The 24,061-nt window shown below is 41.8% G+C and overlaps 1 protein-coding gene across 8 annotated transcripts in view; it reads left to right on the forward strand.

Moving 5' to 3' along the window:
- Positions 1-23,401, forward strand: part of TEAD1 (TEA domain transcription factor 1) — a 248,489-nt gene extending 225,088 nt beyond the window's left edge. For all 8 annotated transcript variants that reach the window (XM_014602349.3, XM_059722693.1, XM_059722694.1 and 5 more), the window contains 3 exons: positions 14,467-14,607; positions 16,156-16,308; positions 17,363-23,401. In XM_014602349.3, coding sequence (XP_014457835.1) covers positions 14,467-14,607; positions 16,156-16,308; positions 17,363-17,476 — 408 coding nt within the window. In that variant the 3' untranslated portion in view covers positions 17,477-23,401. The remainder of the gene's footprint in view (positions 1-14,466; positions 14,608-16,155; positions 16,309-17,362) is intronic.
- Positions 23,402-24,061: the final 660 nt, after the last annotated feature.

Raw genomic sequence — 24,061 nt, forward strand, 5'->3', positions numbered from 1 at the left:
AAATCACATCCATGTTACCTGAATTAGTCATCATAAACTAAGAAAGGAAAATTGAACCAGGAACATTTTAGTGGATCAATGCCGATTACGTAGACAAGCGTCCCACCATTTCAATTTAAGGGGCATAGAATGCAACTCAGAAGGACTAACTCCCATCACGTGTACAAGGGCCCTGGCTCTTCTAGCTAAACTTTCCAATTCTAGAAATTATATCGTATCACACAGTCCTCACATCTGCCCAGGAACAAGAGCCAAATGACAGCAGCCTCTTTTTTCCAAAAAGTAGAAAGTGCTCCCTCATTTGTTTTTTGATCCTTCAGATCAAGCCACACAGGATCCTGAAGGTCTTCTTCTAGCCTGTGCAGCTACTCCTCCCAACTAAGGGACACCAAGGCATCTAGGTCACAACTGGGAGAGAGCCATCACAAGAATCCCTGATTAACTAGCCCAATTGAAGCACTTACTAGGACACTGCTAAGGATTAGTGCTCCTGGTTGAGGCCTGTATCAGCTGAAAAGCAACAGCATTCTCCACACAACGCAATATGTATGATGTCGAGCACACCTGCACCAAGCACCCTTAGTCTTGGGTATTCATTCTGGTTTCAACAGTAATGAGAAAAGGGGAAACTGCTATTGGCAGTAGAAACCATTCTTCCCGGGATCAAAAGGGAGTCAATATGTTTCCTACCAGGCCCTAGAGATGCAGGTCCTCCATTTGGCCCATCCTCAGACACCACGAATAACCCTGGTCCCACCCTGCACACTGCACAGGAAAGGGGAGGTTTTCTGGAGGAGGACTCAGCCAAGGAATCTGACTGATTGCTCAGGGATGCCAGTGGGAAACTACCCCATCTGTCCTTCTTAGCCAATACCCTCTCTTCCAGAAAGATTATCAGCTGACAGAAACTACACACTACAATGCAGTCCCTGCATCTGCCCAGGAACAGGAGCCAAGTGGCAGCACTCTGAGTTCAGAAACTAGAAAGTGCTCCCTTGTTTGGCTCTTCATCCTTCAGATCAAACCACACAGAAACCTGCAGGTCTGCTTCAGGCCTGTGAAGCTACCCCACCAATGAAGAGACACTGGGGCATCTGGACTGCAATTGGGAGCCAGCCATGTGAAGGAGAATCCCTGACTTACCATCCCATACCATTCCTAGTAACCACTCGGGGTTACTAGGAATAATGGCCACAAATTGTTAGAGAGAAGGTTCAGGCTGGACATCAGGAGATATTACAGTTAGGGCTGCCAGGCTCTGGATTGGGCTCCCAAGGGAGGTGGTACTCTCTCCTACCTTTGGGGTCTTCAAGAGGAGGATGGACAGATATTTGGCTGGGGTGATGTGACCCCGGCACCTGTTCCTGCCCAGGGCAGGGGGTCGGACCTGATGATCTGTTTAGGTCCCTTTCTACCTTAAGTACCATGATACCTGTCTCTACCATAGCCTTGTCCCCTCTTCCGTCCCATTAATATGTTTATTCATCAGCTGTGCTTTGTCTTGATCTTAGATAGTGAGTTTTCTGAAGCAAGAAAATATTAAATTGCATATTGCCTAGTACTGTACAATAGGGCCTTTCTCCTTCATGGAGTCCAATGGTGCCACCACAGTAAAAAATTACATTCATTTGGCTGTCCATCATGGGCTAGACTTTGATCCTACTGAAGGTAGTGTTGAGACTAACCACTGACTTTTGCAGGAATCAGAACAGCAAATATAGGCGCAAATATATTAGTGAAAGGGCTAGTTGCACAGTAGGAAACAACAGTCATTATACATTAATGTCTGGATTTGTTGTCGTCTTACTATGCTGCATGAATTAGCTTCATTTTAAATGCATGCCATAGTTTGAAATACACTTCAGACTGATGAAAGCCTGGTCATATGTCAATACAAGCGTGTGAAATAGAGACTGAAACTCATCTGAAGATGTGTGGATGATATTAATTGATGTTTTTAATGAATGCCTCTGTTTGCAGGAATCTGCAATGCAAACTAGCAGTTTTTAGAAAGTAATGCATATTATAATTAGGGCATGCTTTTATGGATGCTTTGAAGTCCTAAACATTTTTGAAATTCAAATGTAGACTGGAAATAAAGGAATCTGCACAATAAAGGGGCATTAAATTATGTCCAAAAATTTCACTGTTTTATAGATGTAAATATATGCCATAATTAGTGGTAACATGAAGAGGATGGTTAAGTTTATTTCTATTCTTATTTAAAACAGCTGTGGCATGAAAAATAATGCTCCTTCTCTTTGTGATTGGCTATAACAAACGATTTACCCATGTAATCAGTGTTCAGAAGTGGCTTGTCCTCACTGTCTCCTCCCAGCCCCCACTGCTCTTCCTTGGTGCCTCTGCAGCATATTTTGGTAGGCACAGAAATTCTTTGTGTTCTTCATTCACAAGAAAAGTTGCTGCTGCCTTGGTGTTTTCTATTTTTAATGTAATTTTTCATGTACAGCTGAGAAGTACCTCTGCCCACTTGCCAGTTTTCATTGGCGACTGATCTGAAGTTCACAAATGGGAACTCTGATGCAGATGATTCTCTGGCCAGTATGCAGATGTATGCAAAACACATTAGTTATGGAAGCAAGCAGCAGTCACCCACCTTTTTGCCATCCCTTCCTCCCCCCTTTTAACCGAACCTCCACATAGCTAACTCATGTGATGTTTGAGCAGGACTTGTTCACAAAATTATACAAGAGCGTCAATGTCTTGGAATTAATAATGAGTCAAAAGGGAAGAGCAGCTGGAAAGCCCAAGCAGCTTGGCCTGTCCATCACAAGCCTAACCATGTGGCAGATCTGGAAACAATTCTAAAGCTGCAATATAACTATCAATGAAATGTGCCAAGGATCCAGATGCTCCTATTGGAAAAAATTGTTTCACAATTTGGAATCTCTGCCCTTTGATCACTCTTCAGAGAGGAGGGGAGGCAAGATGTGGTCAGATGGATGACGCCTCCCTGTAGCCTGTAGTAGTTAAAGCCTATATGTTGTTAACAAATGACCTTGCATGCTTAATTTTAATTACTGGATGTTTGTGTAATTCATTGTATTCCTCTCTGATTCTCACTCTTCTTCTAATAAGGGCCATTTTCCTTCTGTTCAGCAGGGAGAATTTTGAGCTTTCTCCACAGTTGTTGCTAGTATGGCTTTTTGGTTAGCCAAAGCTGTTACTACAGAAGTGAACCCTCCTCCCCCAACCCTCCCCTTCCAAACTCCATTAATATGGAGACAGAGCACTTCTCCTTGTGGAGTAGTCTTTTTTTTCCCTTTTCATTTTGTTTGCAGCCAGTTCATTTCAGTGTTTGCAGTATATTGGCAGAGAGGTCTCTTGCTGCATCATTTTCTTGATATGCAAAATTTTCAGTGCTAAACCCTGACAAGATGTGTTCTATTGATGAATGACTCTATTATACTGTTTCAGCAATCACTGTGTAAAGAAACAACGACCCATAAGCTGAGCAGTTCCAACTTGTTCAGGGGCTTTTAGTTTGGTGATTTAAAAAAACGATGTATGAGTTTGGATTTTGAAACTCCCTTTAAGTTACCTGAAAACAACCCAATGTGAAAAAATCTGCACTTTGTTTTTTAATTCTGAGAAACAAAGTGATTAACTTACCTACCTCATTGTGATCATGCCATGAATCAGATTCATTGTTTATTTTTAATTGATTTGCATTATTCTAGTACCTAGCAACCCACCTGATAGTCCATGATCCCATCTTAATAGATGCTTTACAAGTAACAGAACAAATGGATTGTCCATAGTCTAGAGAGTTTACAATCTCAGTAGAAGGCTAGAGAGAAAGATGAAGACAGGACTGCAAGGAAAGAATATTCGTCAGCATGACAGGCGGAAGCTACAGCACATCATCTGTGTAACCATTGTTGAGGGGGTTTTTAGGTATAGGAAAGGAGAATTTGGGAAGGGATTGGAACAAAAATAATAGAGCATAGATTCTTAAGGCTATGTTCAGCTAATCTGACTCCCTGCATATTGCAGGCCAAAGAAGCAGCAATGCCTATGTCAAAACAATGACTTCTGCTAGAACTAGAAGATTACTAGTTCAGGATTCACAGACTCCCTAGGATAGGGAACTCACCACATCATTAAGTTAGTAAGAAAGGCCAAAGGGAGCAATGGAACTCAGGCTGGCAACAAAAGTTAAAGACAACAAAAAGTTTTTTCAGGTATATAGGGAGCAAAAAGAAGGCGCAGGGTAACATAGGACCCCTACAGGACAGTCTAAGACAATTAGTGACAGATAGGAGGGACAAAACTGAGCTTTTCAGTGAGTTTTTTGCATCAGTATTCCTGAACACGGATGAAGACATATCACCAAATTGGATTATAGACAGGCACAGCCCACCAACAGTTAGTCTTGACCTAGTGAAGGGACACTTGTAAGGGGCTTGATGTGTTCAAGTCAGCAGGCGAGGATGATCTTCATCCAAGGGTGCTAAAGGAACTGGCCAGTGTCATAGCAGAACCACTGGCAAAACTGTTTGAGCACTCACAGCACTCAGGGCAAGTCCCAAGGGACTGGAAAAGGGTCAGTGTGGTCCCTATTTTCAAAAAGGGGAGGAAGGAGGATCTGAGTAACTATAGACCGGTTAGTCTCACCTTTATCATTGGAAAAACCTTTGAAAAATTATTAAGGATTACATTTGTGTGAGTCTAGCAGGAAAAATAATGCTGAAGGGCAGTCAGCATGGATTCATAGCAGGTAGATCCTGCCTGACAAACCTTGTTTCTTTTTACGACCAGGTCACAAACTGCTTAGATGCAGGAGTCATGGTGGATGTCATATATTTGGATTTTTAAAAAGCCTTTGATATGGTACCACATCCCATTCTCATTAAAAAAAATTACTCAGCGGTTGTGACTTAGATGATTTACATGGTCAGGTGGGTGGCAGATTGTCTAATGGGATGTACCCAGAGCAGGGGTTTTCAACTGGAGGTACGTAGCATACTGGGAGTACCTCCTCAGGAGTACCCCTCCTGGTGGCCAGTTGGCTGCTGGGGACACCCCCCTGGCTTGTCTGGCCGCTGGGGGACTCCTGCCTTCTGGACCAGCCACCAGGGGTACACTGACCCAAAAAGGTTGAAAACCCCTGACCCAGAGAGTGGTGGTAGATGGGTTGGCATTGACCTGGCAAGATGTGGGCAGTGGTGGTGGTGTCTCCCAAGGCCTGGTCCTTGGGCGAGTGCTGTTCAACATCTTCATCAGTGATTTGGATGAGGGCATGGTGAACACACTGTCCAGATTCATGGATGACACCAAATTTGGGGACAAAGTAGACATGCTGGAAATCAGGGACTGGATTAAGGTGGATTTGGAAAGGTCGGAAAAGTGGGTAGAACAAAATAGGATACAGTTTAACAAGGTTAAGTGCAGAGTACTGGAGGCCCTTCACCATACGCAAAGTAAGTGCATAGTACTGCACTTAGGGAGAAGGAATCACCAACACATACAGATTGGGAGATAACTTTCTAAGCAGCACAGAAGCAGAAAGGGATCTGGGTGTCATAGTCAACTCAGAGATGAACATGAGTCAACAAGGTGATGGAGTGATCCATTTTGCTAACAGCACTTTATCATGCATTAACAGATGCATCATGAACAGGTCTAAGGAGGTAATACTTCCCCTCTATGTGGCACTGTTAAGGCTGCAGCTGGAGCGCTGCATTCAGTTTTGGGCACCGCACTTCAGGAGGGACATGGATAACCTTGAGAGGATCCAGAGAAGGGCCTTTTGTATGGTATGGGGCCCACAGGATAGGTCCTATGAGGAGAGGTTGAGGGACCTGGATCTCTTCAGCCTCTGTAAGAGAAGGTGGAGGGGGGAATCTGGTGGCTGTCTATAAATTTGGGGGGGGGGGGGGAGTGCAAGAAACAGGAGATACTTTGTTTACCAAGGCACCCCTTGGAGTAACTAGAAACAATGGCCACAAACTGACAGCAGATTTAAATTAGACATAAGGAAGAACTTCTTTATGGTAAGGGTTACCAGAATCTGGAATGGGCTTCCAAGGGAGGTGGCGCTGTCCCCTACCTTGGAGGTCTTTTAAGAGTAGACTGGACACACGCCACCTATCTAGCCTAACCCAGAAGTCCTTGTTAGGATCACTGCATTCCAGGATACACTCTCACATTTTTAAGTGTGACTTACATACTTTGTTGTTCTGCGCAGAACCTTGTCTTCAGCTGGGTTAAAATGCACACTTTTTAAATGAACCCACTTTGCTAGGCAATCTGTTGTAGTCTCTATATCCTCTTTGAAACTCTGCTTCAGGTAGTTGAAGGCTGCTAGTAAATCCCCTCTCAGTCTTCTCTTCTCCAGACTAAATAAGTCCAGTTCCCTCAGCCTCTCCTCATAAGTCATATGCCCCAGCCCCCTATTTTCACTGCCCTCCACTGCACTCTCTCCAACTTGTCTTCAGCCTTTCTGTAGTGGGGGGGGGCAAAACTGGACATAGTGCTCCAGATGTGACCTCACCAGTGCTGAATAGAGTGGAATAATTGCTTCCCTCAATCTCCTGGCAATGCTCCTACTAATACAGTCCAGTATGCTGTTAGACTTTGCAACAAGGGCACACTGTTAGCTCATATTCAGCTTTTGTTCACTGTAACCCCAGGTCCTTTTCTTCTGAGATTGTTCTGTCCTAAGTACAGGACTTTGCAGTTGTCCTTATTGAACCTCATGAGATTACTTTTGGCCCAGTCCTCCAATTTGTCTAGGTCTCTGAATCCTAACCCTATCCTCCAGTATATCTACTGCTCCTCCCAGCTTGGTGCCATCTTCAAATTTGCTGAGGGTGCACTCCATCCCATTTTCCAGATTATTGATGAAGATATTGAACAAAACTGGCCCCAGAACTAACCTTTGGGGCACTCCACTTGATACCAGCTGCCAACTAGACATTGAGCCATTGATTACTACCCTTTGAACCCACTGATCCAGCCAGTTTTCTATCCACTGCCATATATACAGGCCATTCATCTAACCTTACTTCCTTAGCTTGCTTGTGAGAATGTTGTGGGAGACGATATCAAAAGCCTTGCTAAAGTCAAGGTATATCACATCTGCTGTTCTCCCTACTTCTACTGAGCCAGTCATCTCATTGTAGAAGGCAGTCAGGTTGGTCAGGCTTTACTTGTCCTTGGTGAATCCATGCTGACTGTTTCTAACCACCTTCTTCTCCTCCAAGTGTTTAGAAATGAACTCCTTGAGGACCTGCTTTATGATCTTTCCAGGGACTGGAGTGAGACTGACTGGTCTGTAGTTCTCTGGATCTTCCCTTTTCACTTTAAGATAGGCACTATATTTGCCCATTTCCAATCGTCCAGAACCTCTCCCAATCACCAGTTTTCAAAGATGATGGCCAGTCCCTAACATATCCTTTCACTACTGAGGGGTGTGCACCTTCTCCCCAAACTGTGCTGCCCATTGCAATAGTCTGGGAGCTGACCTTGCCTATAAGGACTGAGGTAAAAAAGGCATTGAGCACTTAAGCCTTTTCTGCAACATCTGTCACTAGGTTGCCTCCCCCATTCAGTAAGGGACCCACACTTTCCCTTGTCTTCATGATGGTGCTGACATACTTATAGAAACCCTTCTTGTTACCCTTCACATCCCTTGCTAGCTGTAACTCCAATTGTGCTTTGGCCTTCCTGACTTCATCCCTGCATGCTTGAGCCAATACTCTTATACTCCTCCTTTGTCATCCAAGTTTCCACTTATAAGCTTCCTTTTTGTGCTTTAGCTCACTGACGAGTTCCCTGCTAAGCCAAGCTGGTCTTCTGCCATACTTGATAGTCTTCCAGTGCATTGGGATGGTTTGTTCCTGTGCCTGAAGTAAGGTTTTGTTAAAATACAACCAGCTCTCCTGGACTCCCTTCCCCCTCAGACTGGCCTCCCAGGGGATCCTGCCCATCAGTTCTCTGTTTTTCTGAAATTCAGAGTCCTTACTCTGCTGCTCTCCTTCCTTCCTTTCCTCAGGATCCTGACCTCAATCATTTTGAGGTAGCTGCTGCCTAAGTTACCATCCACTTCTACATTTGCCACAAATTCTTCCCAGTTTGTGAGCAGCAGGTCAGGAAGAGTGTAGCCCTTACTTAGCCTCTCTATCACTTGCACCAGGAGGATGTCCCTAGCACTCTCCAAAAACTTCTGGAATTGCATGTGCCCTGCTGTTTTACCCTCTAAACAGATGTCAGGGTGACTGAAGTCACCCATGAGAACCAGGGTCTGTGATTAGGAAGCTTCCACTAGCTGTTTGAAGAAAGCCTCATTCCACCTCATCCTCCTGTCCAACTTGCAGGGGTTAATGTGTGGTCTCCAAGCTCCAGCCAGCCACTGCTTTACCTATTGCTCCAGCTGCTGCTGGAGCTGTGGTCTGTAGGCTCCCCCTCCTTCCCTCAGCTTTTGCTTCCTGCGCCCAGCCCAGGTGACATGGCGACAGCCAACAGCACCAGGGGAGCCTGCAACTCGGTGAGGAAGCTGAGATGGTAAACACCCATGTGCACAGGAGGGTGGGTTGGTGGGCTGCCCGAATGCACAGTGTAAAAGGAGCAGCATATGGTCAGGGAGCCGTGGCTTTTACTAGTATGGCCACGCAGCATGCAACACCCAGCAGCTTTAGATGTTTGACAGTTCTACTGAGTATCTTTGAACCAAGTACAGATCCCTGCAGGACTTCACTAGGACACCTCCCCCTCTCCCCACCAGGACAACAAATTCTCTATGTACGTGTTCTTGTTTTAATGAACTGGATCTTCCTCTTATTCTCTCATTCATCATAATACTTGCATTCTCACATGCAGGCACGCTGTCTTTAGTTAAAGTAGTGGTACCCTGGGGTCAGGGGCCAACTTTGTTTTACAAAGTTTTGTAAAGAGAAAATGGAGGAAGCATTACTTGCCTGGTTGAGAATCACCTTTAGCCAAAACATTCATTTAAGTGTATTTGATGTAGCCAGCCCTAGCAATTTTTATCAAAAGTATGATGTTTTTTGGAGTTGTTCTTAATGTTCCTGGCAATTTTTAATGGGTAAAATTCCCAGCTCTCATTTAAAGAAAAAGAAGTTTTCCCTCATTGTTGCTGAGAAAAGCTTGAACCCTCAAAATTCCACAACCAAGAGTGTAATAGAAAGAACTCAGTTTAAAAAAAATAAAAATAAAAATGTATTATGATTTCTAGGCAAATCTCTTAATTGTAGGACTGAATAAGGATGGTTGAATGGCAGGCTTGAACATTATTAATTCAAATTTCAGTTGTACAGTTGTTGTTTTTAATTTAAAGAGGAGTTATACTTTAAGGCAGGGGTGTGCAAAATACAGCCCGCTGCTCCACATTGGGTTGAGCCCCACCCACTCCTGCTGGGGCAGCCCACACTGTTCTCCTGCCAGCCCGGGCCCCAGCCAGCACACTGCTTCTGGCAGGGCTGTTTCCAGTATGGCTGCAGCCAACTGGACGGTCCTCTGCTCCTTTCACTTCCAGTGGGAACAGCTGGGATGTAGCTTCCCCCACCTCACCTGCCTGCCCGAACCAGCACAGCAGAGGCAGAGGCACAGGAGCAGGGGCAGGAGTGGGAGGAGAAGCAGCTGCTGGAGGTGAGGGGAGCACAGCAGCACCCAGCCAGCTTCAGCTGCACCTAGAACAGCCCCACCGGAAGCTGCACACTGGCCGAGGTTGGGGCCGAGGTGGGGATTTTTCTGCTCCCCTTGCCTCTAGCTGCCATTGCTACTCCTGCAGTGTCACTCAAGGCAGGCAGGCAGGCAGAAAGCTTCAGCCAGGCAGCTCCTGCCCAGCACATGTAGCTCTGGCTCTAGCTCTCGGCTGCCTTCCACCTGCTCCCCCCACCACCTGCAGGTGGATGCTCATTGTGCCAGGTGGGCAGAGTGGGCAAAAGGCAGCTGGGAGCTAGAGCCAGAGCTCTACATGCTAGACAGGAGCCACTTGGCTGAAGCTTTCCCACCTGCCTGCCTAGAGCAATGCCACAGGAGCAAGAGTAGCAGCCACTACAGCTGGAAGCAAAGGAAGCAGAACAGCCCCATCAGCCCTGGCATCGGCCTGTGGGCAGCTTCTCATGGGGTTGTTCCCGGTATGGCTGCAGCTGGTTGCATGCTGCTGTGCTCCTTTCACTTCCTGGTCACAGTGTGAGCCTGGTTGGCTGCAGCCATGTTGGGAACAATCCTACCAGAAACGGTTTTGGCTGGGGTCCAAACGGGGCTGGGACCAGTGGCTGTGGGTGGGAGTGTGGCTCTGGCAGCCCTGGCTGGGGCTCAGCCCCATGTGGAGTGCTGCAGGGGCAGCCACCAACTGGGCAAGCTCTGCTGCACTTATCCCCTGCCTCCCTCTCCCTCCCCTCACCCCTAGCTGGCTCCCAGGCAAGCCCCCCACCCCCACATGCACACCCTCCCACCCCCCCCGCCACCCCTCCTCCACACAGGGCAGGGCATACAGGGAGCGGATCATGCCTGTCCCACTTCTGAACACTGCTCCCCACCCACCCAAAGCTCCATAGGGGGTTTTGATGAGTTGTTGGAGGGGCGGGATGCTGACCCGGCCCATGACAGCTCATCAAAACTCCCTATGTGGCCGTCAGGCCTAAATAATTGCCCCTGCTTTAAGGTTATCATATAACAACAGCTTTTCACTGATTTTAAAACCAAGAGGCAGCAGATATAAAATTATTCCAGTGTCCTTTCCTGTCTGTAGGTAAATGTTATTGAGGCTTGAAAAATGAGGCCTACATGAGTGACCTTTTTTTGACCATATGAAAATGTGAGGATTATTTTAGTGATTTCTTACTTACTTTTTGCCATATACATGAAATGGTGAAAGGAAATGCTTTGATTATAGAACTGTAACAGTGGCAGAAACATAAATAACCATTTTAAGAGGTTATTACTATCATCTATTATGACATAATTGCTTTAGCAAAAATACCTATTCTTAAGAAATTCCAGTAGAGTAGCTGTAGCATGGTTTAATGACTATGTTACTGTTGTTCTTATTCAAATGTAATTGTTAACCAGCTATGATAGCGAATTGGTTGTTTACTGTTAGCTCAGAACAGTTTCTTAAAGATCACTATGAACACACTACATTTAAAATGTACATGAAACATTAATCACTGACCTCATGCATAACATGTGCAAGAAACAAGGCAAAATAAAGATAAGATTCCTCTTCTGTTATGCAAAATACGTGACTACAGGGCTGTGTGTGTTAACATACATGAATCTCAAGAGACTTCTCCACTCATTAATTTACCAAAGCAAGACTGAAGTAACATAAGACGTTCCCATTTCTTTTCCTCACCACAAACTACCTCAATATGTGCTATTATCGGCATATTGCCTGCAAATGTTGTACCACAGAAATGGATCATAGACACTGAGTGGAATTAAAGAGTAGCTACCTAGTTATTAAATCGTGGCTACAAATGACTTGATATGATCTGAAGTCAGGATTACAAATGATCTAGATTACAAACATATAAACATATAAACAGATTTGCAAGATGAATTTTAAAGTTGCCATGTAGAAAGGAAATGTCTCTAATCTTTCTGAAGTTGGGTTGGAAGTGCCAGGAAGGATTTTGTTATAGTTGTCAAACCTCTGGGTTAGCAATGAATAATGCCCAACTGAAACTACAGTTTAAACAACTACATTTGCTTAAGGGTTTTTCACCCACCAAAATGCCCATCAAAGTCTAGATTAAAGGTCAAGGATGATTCTTTGACATTGTTTAGCAATAGTTGTCCAGTTATGCCATGACACATTGGAAAGAGTTACAAACGACTGTATACTAAGAGGTTATGTAAATAGTGTTCTGCACTCTCAGTTTTTACCGATTTTTCATTAATAAATTCCCTGATTATTTTTTAAGTCATTCAGTTTTTACTGATCTACACCCATTTTTCAGTTCAAATCCCTGTTAACTGGCATGAGTGGGGAATGGCCCTGGGGAATGGCCCATTCCCCACTCATGTCAGTTACAGGGATTTGAACTGAAAAACGGGTGGTTCTGGTAAGCTAAAAGTGCTGCTGTGCCAGTTACCTGAGGCACAGGTTTCCAGCAGGACGTGGGGTGGGGTGGTGGCAGTGGCCATGTGGGGGGTAGGGGCCAGGGGAGGGTGGCTGGAGCTGCTTTCTGGGGGGTGCAGGGCTCCTGACTCTGACCCTGGGTGAGGCAGGATGGGCCACAGTAATCGATCCTGGGGCAGGTGGGTCTAAGCTACACCCTGGCAGCTCTGACTTCAGCCCTGCCCCAGGCTCTGGGAGCTGTGAGCCCCACCGGGGGCGGGGGGCAAGCAGGAAAGCTTGGCCCCATTCCTTGTGGTGGGCACTGTACCCAGCCACTCTGTACAGGCTCGCTGGGCTGGAGCCACTGTCCAGGGGCCCAGGGCTCCCGGCTCTGACCGCAGGCGGGGCAAGAGGTGCCGGGGTTGAGGTCTGGGTCCCCACCTCCACTTCCAGCCATGCGCCACTACCCCCTCCTCCCAAACGCCAGGGCAGCCCAGCAGCAGGCTGCTGCAGCAGGGGGGAGGTTCGTGAATGCAGCCAGGGAAGAAAGACAGGGCACGGTGGCATGTGCTTCCTGCCACTGATCTTGGGGGCACGTGCCCCCTGGGAAGAGCCTAGCACAGGTCCCCCAGCTCGCAGCTCTCCTAGGCATGTAGCAGCAAGAGCCGCTCCTACCTGCCCCGCACCCAATGACAGCTGCCCCTGCTTCATTCCCTGCTGCAGCTCCGGGAGCAGCCAAGGGGCTGCACCATGCCCCTCCCCCCTGTCCCTTCCCTAGTCCCAGCCTTCCTCCCTCCATCACCGCCAGTTTTTTCCCCCAATTTAAGCTGATTTTTTTCCTTTTCTTCCTTTTATCCTGATTTCATCCTGGTTTTTATGTTTTGAAGATAAACCCCCAAAAAATCCCAGATTTTTTTTTTTTTTTTTTAATAAAAACTTAGAATGAAAAACACTATATATAAACAGTGAAGATCAAGGAAAAACAGGAAAATCCTGACCACTTCTCCCAAGGATAGGGCAAATGTGATAGTTAACAAAGTCAGGGCTAGAACCTACTTGTCCAGTTGTGGGGATTGCGTGCAGTTCCTGAATTCTACTTCTGTCCACTTTTAGGGCTGATTACAGGAAAGATTTGAATAGTGTATCCATATTTACAAGGAGGCCCGTGGCAGAACAGGTGCACTGTAGCTACAAGTTTGGAGGGAGAATTCAGCCTCTGAGGGTACAGTGTGCGTTAGCCAGACAACCCTGACTGCTGGTTAGCTGGTCCTACACACGCTCCAAAAAGTGTGCCAGTGAAGATGCTTCTGAATTGTCTCTAGTGGCTGCTCTTAAGCATGCCCAAGAGGCTTGAGAATGGCTACCTGGCACAACCCTAGAGCATTTTTGCTGGTGTTTCTAGGTTGAGAGAGAGCAGATGGGCAAGATGTGTTCACTGCTGTCCAGCTAGCACTCACTGCACCACATGTAGATATGCCCTGACTCATTCTCCTTTGCAACCCATTCCTTCATTGGGCTCTAAATAAGAAAAGGTAGCAATGTTTCCAAAAAACCCACTATGATTCTCTTCTTCACTGGAAACTGGAAGTCTCCATCTATACTACGTTAATATAGGTGTCTGGCTAGGTATTTGGTCTGTGTTGAGATATCCACAGAAAGAGGAGTTTTGTTTTGTTTTGTTTTGTTGTGTGTTTTTTCTTCTGGTAGGCAGCAGTTTAGTGAAGCATTTTAAATATGTGCCTAACTTCAGGTGTGTGAGCAGTTTTATCTAAATCAATGGAATTTAAGTATCTTGCTGAATCAGAATCTTAATGCTGGCCCTTATCAACCATTTCCCTTCCTTTCTGTCGCATCAGAAACCTTTGTTTGTGGTGGTGATGTCATCCATTGAAGAAAGGAAAAAGGAAAAGAAATAAAATGGCCTTGGTCCTCTGGCACAGACCAGTTCATTCAGTGCAGGGGATAGGGTGTCTTTTCTTCCTAGCAGGCAGGACATTGAGCCAGATCCTGTATCAGTATATGCGTACCAATCCCATTCATTTTAGAGAGTTCCATGTACCCAAAGGAACAATTTGACTTATAACTAGAAGGATTCATAGGTGTTTTAATGATGGGCATTCACTTGTTTTGTTGCTTGTGGGCTTGGGCAAATTATTGCTTCTCTGAAGAATTCACTGCAGCAGCTGAATTTAGAAGAAAGAAACAGCATTTATTCATAAATGAATTTATGGAAGAAATGTTTTTTTTCCATATAAAAATGAAACGCACCATTTAAATCTATGGCAATTGTCGATAGGTATAGACCAGCCTCTTCTTCCCTCCCTACTGGTGGAAGAGAATGTGGTAGTAGGCTGAGGGTTAATTACTGCTTCAGAGAAATAATATTCAACATGTGTTATATTTCCTGGCAGGCTGACTTAAACTGCAACATTCAAGATGACACAGGAGCATTTTATGGAGTAACCAGCCAGTATGAGAGCTCAGAAAATATGACAATCACCTGTTCCACCAAAGTCTGTTCATTTGGGAAGCAAGTAGTAGAAAAAGTAGAGGTAAGGTTATCCACTGGTTGGAGTTCTTCTGTTGGCTCCTGATTATGTAGTTCTGCCAAGATAATTTCAGTACAAAATGGATGACTGATTTTCTTTGTTTTACTTAGTGGTCTTATCTCTTCAGTCCCACGTGCCGCCCGCCCCCCCCTTCCCCCCCCCTTCCTAATCCTTCCTGAAAGATTGGTTTTCTTTCTGGAACTACTTGGTTAGTTTAAATTACTGTGATACTAGTGACAGTAAAATCCCAGTTACGTGCTGACTTAGAAGTACCTCTTCTATCCTTCCTCTGGCAACCGCTATCATCACAGCTTCTTATCTTCAGCTGGGGAGCCTGGAGCTGACATCAGTGCTGCTTCCTACATCGCCTGGCAGAAGAGCAATGAAGCAAAGATAGATTTACTCCCATTTTCAACTGGATGTGTCATCTTCATGATGCTTCAAACCAGCACCTGTAGCCTGTTTGGAATCTTACTAAGGTGGCAAGCAACCCTCCACTGCCTAGATATCACAGCATTTCTAAAAATGTAGTGGTGTGATGTGTTTCTTCTATGCCCAAACTAATTTGACCCAATGAAATGCACTTTCTTCAAGTGACAGTGGCTTTGGCACAAAAAACAATTTTGTATAGTTGTTCTTTCTTTTGGATACTAGAGCCTTTTATGACATAGTCCTGTTTAGTTAAGTCAGGTAGTGGGGCTTACTGTACTGTGAGCTACAGTAACTACAATGCAGTTGTTGTTTAGGAACTTCTAATTTACAGATGTAATCAAAGCATTTTTAAATGCACGTATTGCTGTCCACATCCTGCTTTATTATTTATCCCCCAAAATACTGACTACCAAAGAGCAACATGTTCTGCTCTGCTACTCCAAACCTTGAAGAATTCATAAGTTAAGAAGTCCATCCAGCTATTGAGAAGAGCAGTTTATCATGACAGTAGGTAGTTAGGGAGGTGGAGAGCAGGAAAACTAAATCACAGCTCCATCGCTGCTCATCCCAGTGGGATCTGTTGAGCTGTGGGTCAGTCTGTCCTTCTTCTTTTCATCACAGTTGACTGTCTTCCTGTTATTCACATACTTACCTATTCAATTATGTAATACATTCTGACAAATCTGGTGTGTATGTGTGTACGCGCACGTGTGTGTGTGTGTGTGTGCACATATAAAATTACTCTCTCTTAAGTCCTTTGAACCAAGTTACCTTTAAGCTGCTTGAAAGTCATACAAGACAAATTTTGATACCAAGTTTACTTCTTAATTCATGATTCTTCACTGCAAGCCTATTTTTAATGGTCCATATTGACGTATATAAATCATGAACTGAAAACAAACCAGGATTTCCTATTCGAGACCTATTTTCCTAAATCAGTACATGGAAGGAGACTTGGGTGACTAAACCAACATTAGCAAACAACAGCTCCATATTCTCCTTGTTATTTCCAAACTAAGAAAGAGAACAGAACCCAAGACTTAGCATTCCCCCTCTTGGCTGCTATAGAAATACTTTTTGTTATAAATATTTTTTTAAAATTTTTTGTTTTTTATTCAGACGGAATATGCAAGGTTTGAGAATGGCCGATTCGTGTACAGAATAAATCGCTCTCCGATGTGTGAATATATGATCAACTTCATACACAAGCTCAAGCATTTACCAGAGAAATATATGATGAACAGTGTGTTGGAAAATTTTACAATTTTATTGGTGAGGAGTCATTATTCCTTACTGCCTTTTACTAAAATTATTTCTGTATTTCTGTGGGTTGCAGAATTTAGAACTGGGTTGTAAAGTCCTTACTAGTGAATAGAAATTTACTACATAAATTGTCCCATGGGCATGGACTTAGGTGCTGTTGAACCTGAGGTCACAAAGGAATAGCAGGGACGACAGAATAGGCAGACCTCTTAGTTATTTTCCAGATACTTATCTTAGGTTTTACCCATTTTTAAAAGCAAGTCTCGTGTCATGGCAACCCTACTTTGCATAAAGCTTTCTTCAGTGGGTGCTAACTCAGATACCACTGATGATACTGTGAGGTCCCTGTCAGACGTTACTACTTAATGAAGTCTTACGTAGTAACCCCACCACAACTTCATACAGATAATGGCACAATAAAACAGGGAATAAGCCACAAAGTTATTACATACGTTATCCATAATAACTTTATGGCTGGTTCCCATCATGCCTTAAATTAAATATATGGCCAGCACTGGTCTGCTGATGAGCATTCCCAGCATCACAAGCACACTGAAGCTGCCTCAAAGCCTCTAAAACACTCCCTGTGGCTGGGAGTGTTGATCAGCTGAATGGCTTTCTGAGCCACAGGCTCCCCAAGTTCCTGGCTTGCTACTTGCCCATTCAGGGGCTCCCCCTGCACTGGCAATAGGGTATGATTGGGATCTAATCCTACAGTTGCATCTGATACCATACACATGTGGCTTGGTAGGATCGTGGGTCAGATCCCATTGTACCTTTAACTGAAGATCTGCCAGTGGCCTAAGTGACAGTATTGTTAACTGTTTCACTGGCCATCAATTCATGTGAAAAAGAAGAGCATGTATTATACTACATAGATTGAAAATCTGGATGAGCTTCTAGCAGTGATGAGTAGAATTATTTTCACTTTCCCAAGGCCTGTTTCATGTTTAGGAAAAACTTAGTTAAAACTTTTTTTCTCTTTTGCACTGAGGATGCCTTTTCTGTGGCACACTATTTTCCCAGGTTCATAACATAGTATCTACTTTTTCCCCCCAAATAGGTTGTAACAAACAGGGATACGCAAGAAACCCTACTCTGCATGGCTTGTGTATTTGAAGTTTCGAACAGCGAACACGGAGCACAACATCACATCTACAGGCTTGTAAAGGACTGAATGGTTATTTATATATACACTTCATTACACTTCTTTATCAAAACACAGACTGTAAACCTCAATACTAAGTGGCAGTGCCTCTGGCCCATCTTTCACCCACATTTTTCTAAATCCTGTTTTAGTGAAGTCATTTTTAATGTGTTCATATATAATTGTAGCTGTGAAATTCTGGTACAGTTGTAAAAAATTCTTTCTAAAACTAAGTATTCTTCAAATTTGTAAACCACAGTTCTTTGGGAAGACTGTATTTAAGAACCTAACACCTCTGTCTGTGGAGGTTTATTTTTAATTGTGATAGAAAAATGTATGACAGAGCAGTTGCCATGGGGAAAACGTACAGAATTTATAAGAATTTATTTCCTTTTTGTTTCCAAAAAAATTCTTGTTTTACGATGCAAATGAAATTGAAATGAATCCTAACTATAAATGTAAATTAGTACACAAAGTTAATAACCTTTATAGAATTATCTTTGTAACCAATTAGGGTGGAAGATATGGACGAATGTAATCACTAAATTTATTTTTTACAATGAAACATTTTTCTGTTTGAAACCAAATGAAAAATACAGCCTTAAAAAAATGCCTGATAGAAACAGACAGGTTCTCAAATTAGGCAAATTTTGTATTTTTTTCTCAACGTTGAAACTAATCTTTTAATCCAGTAAGCTTTCAAACAGGTATTGCAGAGAAAGAAAATATCATCCCTTATCCTTAACATATGTAGTGTATTTTAAAAGAATATAAAGTTGTATCGTACTAATAAGAGAATTTGATTATTTAATGAAAAAGATGGCTCATTTTGCAATAAGTAGTTAATTACTGAAAATTTAGGCCAACAATATATGTAGTCTTGCGTGTGCGATTATATTTTATATGGACAACTATGTTTTCTATAAAATTGAGCGAAAACTTTGCAACACTGAAATTAACAAACGTAAGGGGAAATAATTGACATTATTACGTGTTGTGAATAATCTATCAATTAAACCAGTAATGTGGTTGAGAGAAGAATACATATGCCAGTAAAAGGCTTACTAGCTTTAATATCTTTGAGATGCTAGAAAAATCACAACCATCATCAGGTAAAAAGAGATTGGAGAGCTGGAGAGTTTTCTCCTTTTTCTTATTGCTCATGATGCTCTTCCACCTGTACTATCCCACTATGCCCAGAGCCTCCAAAAGAAATGGTGCAATTGGAACTGTCAGGGGGAGCTTATAGGACACAGAAATTATTGTGACTTGGGGTCTGCTCTGCATTCACATTCAGAGCACACAGGTATGTAGCAGTGTTCATTCCTCTGGTGAATACATTAAGAAGTGGTTAATTCAGGGAAGATTCTGAATTGTTTATTAAAAACCCACTGGAAGAGATTTTGATAGTAAGTAAGGATCTGAAATATGGACATGGGGGTGAGTGGTTAGCTGAGGTACTTGTGTTGTTATACATACTTGTTTCTTACAGGCTAAACTGGTTTATATCACATTTCTGTTTTTCTTCTGTCTTCCTTTCAGCCACGCCCTTTCACTTTTAAAGAAACACAGTCAGGATTAGGTTATAAGAGGGATATGTGTTCTAAAATGTGGCAGACTATCTGGCAAACTGCGCATCCTAATGGGCTGTCTCGAGCCCTGGTTGTGAGATAAGACACGTATTTCTGCTGCAGATGTTGAAAAACAGCATTGATTTGGAATGCTGTAGGTCTTGGCAAACCACAAATGGGTCATTGAAGATGTGTTCAGCAGTTCCCCACCCAACTGCCATTTCAAATACATGTCTGTGTGCAATTAGAGGCCTGGCTTCACCCCCAGGTAGAGTATTGTATACTTCAAAAAAGTCAGTCAGTTATCACTGTATGACCATTAATGAATACTGGCTAGGGGAGGGAACGGCATTTGTAATATGCAGCATGTAGCTGGTTGCTATAGGCCTGCATCAGATCATATTATCTTTAATGCTGTTAGGACTTACATTGGAGGAAGAGACTAACATCTGGATGAGGGCTGAGATTCCATAGGCTATGAAACCTCAGATCTGACTGCAGTAGGCAGATGATTGCTGTGATGTCTAGCTGTCATATTATCTAGCCACTCATGGATGTTAGGGCTGATGAACCTTTTAGCTGTTTATATTTTGTGAATTGTAAATTTGATGTCCATAATAGGGTCTCTTAAGTTGCAGCACTAACTCTCACATCAAGGAAAGCACTGCATTGTAACAGCCTAATGGTAGCCCTTTATTTTAAGCACTTGGTGTTACAAGTCAAACTAATTTTTTTTGTCTTCTGTTTTGTTTTGTTCTAAATTTGTCTCTTATTTAGGTTTTTGAATTGTGGTTTGGGTGGTTATTGTTTATATATATATATATATATATATATATATATATATATATTGATATAGATATAGACATCTATATCTATAGGGATATAGATGTCTTTATCTATAGAGATATAGCAAGCAAATTCCTTAAGGCGTATAAAATATGTAAATCATTTTGCAAAACCAGGTACTGTTCTTTTGTAAAATCTGGCACATTACATATGTCATAACTAGAAGGTATCAAAAGTCACAATGTTTATTGGTGTTCACATGTGTAATGTTAGGAAAAAAATATTTGCATTGTCTTTACTTTACATTTATGTAAGTGATCTAAACCCTGTACATGTTCATACTTAAAAGCCTTAAATCCTTCAAATGTTCAGTGTGGGGTGTGTAGTCCAAAAGGCTGCCTGTAAACTGTGAGCTCTTTTGTAAGCTGGAAGAATTTATCCTGTTACTGTTACTTTTTCTAGGAACTTTTTAATTCAGAGCTGCCAAAGCATTACAATATGCAGTGCCTTAGTGTTATATTAGCAGTACCTTTAGCCTCTTGCATCAATTTTCTATATTGTTTTATTAATTGGTCCCATTTAAAATATATATATATTTCCCATAGAAAAGTCCTTTGACTACTGGTCTAAATTCACCAACCTTCAGTGCAAGTCAGTCCCATTACTACACAGTTAAATGTCTATACCAAAATGAAAAGTTACAACTTAATAGTTTTCTGTGAAAAGTGAATTGTACTAATAATGCTGCCTTTTTAAATTTCATGACCAAATAATTAACTAATTGTGACTTCTGCACTCTAGCATGAAAGTGCCTTTGGTTTGAAATTCCAGCTTAGAAAAGTGCTGCCATAATAATGACAATTTGTAGAAAGACCAAAAATATTTAGTGATCACCGTAATGCCTTTGGTTTATTGGAATAAGTTAAACTACAGGCCTCCATTCACAAAAGAGCACCATTTATAGTAATGTGATTTTGCTAATCACCGGACTGAATAATGCTGGAAAATAATCTACATGTTGTTTAACTGTTTGTCAGAGTTTTGCAGCATTGCAAACCAGCAACTGATGTTTAGAATTTAAAACAGTCAGTGATTCCCATTTTTCATGTCTTCATTCAGTCTTGCATCTGAGTAACATGATGTCCATATAAATTGCAGACCTTCAGAGAGTGGACAAGTGTGACTTTATTGTTCTCTTCTAATAATATTTCAGTATCTGTGAAGATCTTTTCTTTATACAAAATTTGTTTACAAAGTTGAGCCTCTGAAAGTTGGATGCACGAAATTTGAGATGAAAATGCAGAACAGAAATTAATTAGAATAATTGCATTTTAACATGTGTTTTTTAGCATCAAAATGTTAAGCATAAGCATTATAGAAGGTGTTGTATGGAAAACTGGACAGCACTATTTGAAATGCAGGGTTTTTTGTTCTTTTTCCAAATGATGTCTCAGTGGAGGAAAAGCAGCTCCTTCAACTAATGTGTCTGGTTTTGACACCTTCTGTGAATTGGGGCCACACTTAACACAAGAAGTACAATTGATAGGACAAAGAGCAGGATTTTAAATAAATAATATGAACAAATATCAGCAAAACCAAAAGCTGGCAGAGGAATTATGTAGTTGTGCATACAATTTTAATGTGATTTTTTTTAAATACTTGATGAAAAATAAGATTAACTTTTTATATATAAATATTGTGACACTGTGGTAAATATTGTGATAATTCACGTTCCCCATCTCTAAAATATTATTTTTTGTTATCCCTCCAATGTCTGATTCTCATTTTCCTTCCTCACATAAGTTGTCCTGTTGTACTAAGGATGCTGAGGTAAGGCATGGGGGTTTGGGGCCCCAAAAGTACAGGATATATTTTCAGCTATTGTATGTAACAGCTGAAACAAACATTTGATAACAATGGTTATAAACTGCAGTTTATTGCAAAGTAAACTTAACTCTATTATTTGCTATCTCATTATTAGCAATTAAAAGAATAATGGTACTATTAAAATTACTACTAACAAAGTAGTTTACTTACTTGAATTCCAAAATGATTTATTTAGGTACTGTACCACTATTTTGAAGAAATTACAAATATAATGTTTATTTTCTCACTTCCCTTCTCTACTGTAGTTACAACTCATTCCATTTGGCAATAGCTTCATAGTCAACAAATTCCTTGTTTTATATGATCTTAAATAACAAAAGGTGTGCATTAACATGTAATGAAAGTAGCTGATAAATTTAAGTCAGATACTATATTTGACAAGCCAATCTCTATATATTTATTTTCCCATTCTAATTCCTAGAGTATGCTTGCTTCCTGAATCAACCCCCACAAAGTTTGAATGGGTCATTCATACCTGGAAATGTTTTAACATGACATACATTAACCTATGTAGTCGTCCATCAGTCAAAAGACATGCTAGCTGATATCAACCCAACTTCATACCCCTCTCAGGATGATCTCTTTTCCACCCTCATCTTTTGTTATCAGAATTTTATCCCCTAAAAAGATTGAGGCTGGATAATTCAAAGTTTTGAAAATGTGTGTGAGTTTTGGTCTTTAACTTTCCGGGTCAGTCTTGCTGAGATCATGTAATTAATTTTACTGTGTAAATTAACTCTTAAATGCACTCAGTTGACAAAGAGGAGATGTGTCCCTGTTACCTCCTTACAAAATGTGTGTTTCTGTTTATAGGGGTTTTTGTTTGTTTGTTTGTTTTCCTATGGGCCTTTTAGCTTCAGGCTCATGACTGCAGACAAAAAATACAATATGTGCCTGAAAAAAATAAAAAAGATAAAAGAATTTTATAACATTAAAAACCTGAATAGCCTTTAATTCTTCAATATCAGTTCATTATATGTAAAACAGTTTTAGGGTTCTTTTTTTTTTTGCCATGTGCATTTGTTCACATTTGTAAATGACTTAATGGAATTCTCACTTTATGTTTATTTGTAATGTGTATAAAATGGGTTTGTGACTTAAGCATATTCATATATGGTCAGTGGTTACTTTAATATTGTACTGCTGCTGGTAACTTGATGTAGAACCTGCCTTTTGATGATAAAGTACCTCTTGATTAGACAGGGAGGGAAGGCTCTTTGAAAAAAAAAAAATGAATGTTTTCAAATGTTTTCTTAACATATTTGCAAAAGCTTTCAAAAGGAGTTCCAGTCAAACCTCTTGGCAGTACAGTATTCTTGTATTTGTTATTGTCTGTGTGTAGGTACTGGTACCTTTTTTGTTTAAAAATGTTTTAAGTGTTGGCTTTAAAGTGAATTTATCTTTAGTATGATAGTAATATGAAAATTATAGGTTTCGTGTGCAGAGAATTTTTTTATAAAGTGCTTTGTAAAAAAAATGTATTCTAGCTTTCGCGGTACATATGTGTGATAACTTTAATATCCATGACAGTTAAGTGCAATTATTTCATCACTCTAAAAATGCTATTTTTGTGTCGGTTACTGCAGGTGTTTTCATGTCTTTGCAAAGTGACACATTTTGATGCCTTCTTGATAAAGTGGTAGAATTTTTGTAGCTTTCTAGAAACTTTGTATTCATACAGTATCGATTAAAAATAAAGAAAATGAAAGTGTTGGCTGCATTTGTTTTTAATTGGCACATAAGAATGGGATTGAAAACAGTCAGCACGTACGCCTAAGCTAACCAACAGGAAATGTCTCAAGTACTACTCCTCTCCCAGACTTACGCAACTCACTTTGTGCTACAGAGGTGCATATGTTTCCAGTTGGGATTCACAATCCTTACTCCTGCCCTGAAGATGGGTTACTAAGCCAGCTCTGCCTCACAGAGCAGAGTGGTGGAGCTGGCTCTCTATTTATTCGGTATCTTGGTGGTCAGAGTTTTCACACAAGACAGGCAAGACCCAGGGTCTAATCTGAGGTGAGCTGAACTTGCATCTCCTACCTCCCACCTGAATGCACTAACCACAAAGCTACAGGGTAAGTTGCTCTACGTCCCTCTTGTTAACCTGTTCTAAATTTACCAAATAAATGAATATTCATGAGAGAAAATATAACTATATAATCTCATAGTTAGTGTACTCACCTGGAAGGGCAGACTTATTTTCTAGTCGTTGCTCCAGTGAATGCTCACTCACCCAATAGCTTGTATTTTGTGGGCTCTAAGAAGGCCTACTAGATTGAGCTTTGCAAAGGAAATAGAGAAATGTCTAATGGATGGTTCCCAAGCTGGCATGAACACTACACTATCAGCCTCTAAGTGTCCCTAGCAG

This window comes from Alligator mississippiensis, chromosome 2, assembly GCF_030867095.1.
Source record: "Alligator mississippiensis isolate rAllMis1 chromosome 2, rAllMis1, whole genome shotgun sequence".
NCBI classification, from domain to species: domain Eukaryota; kingdom Metazoa; phylum Chordata; order Crocodylia; family Alligatoridae; genus Alligator; species Alligator mississippiensis.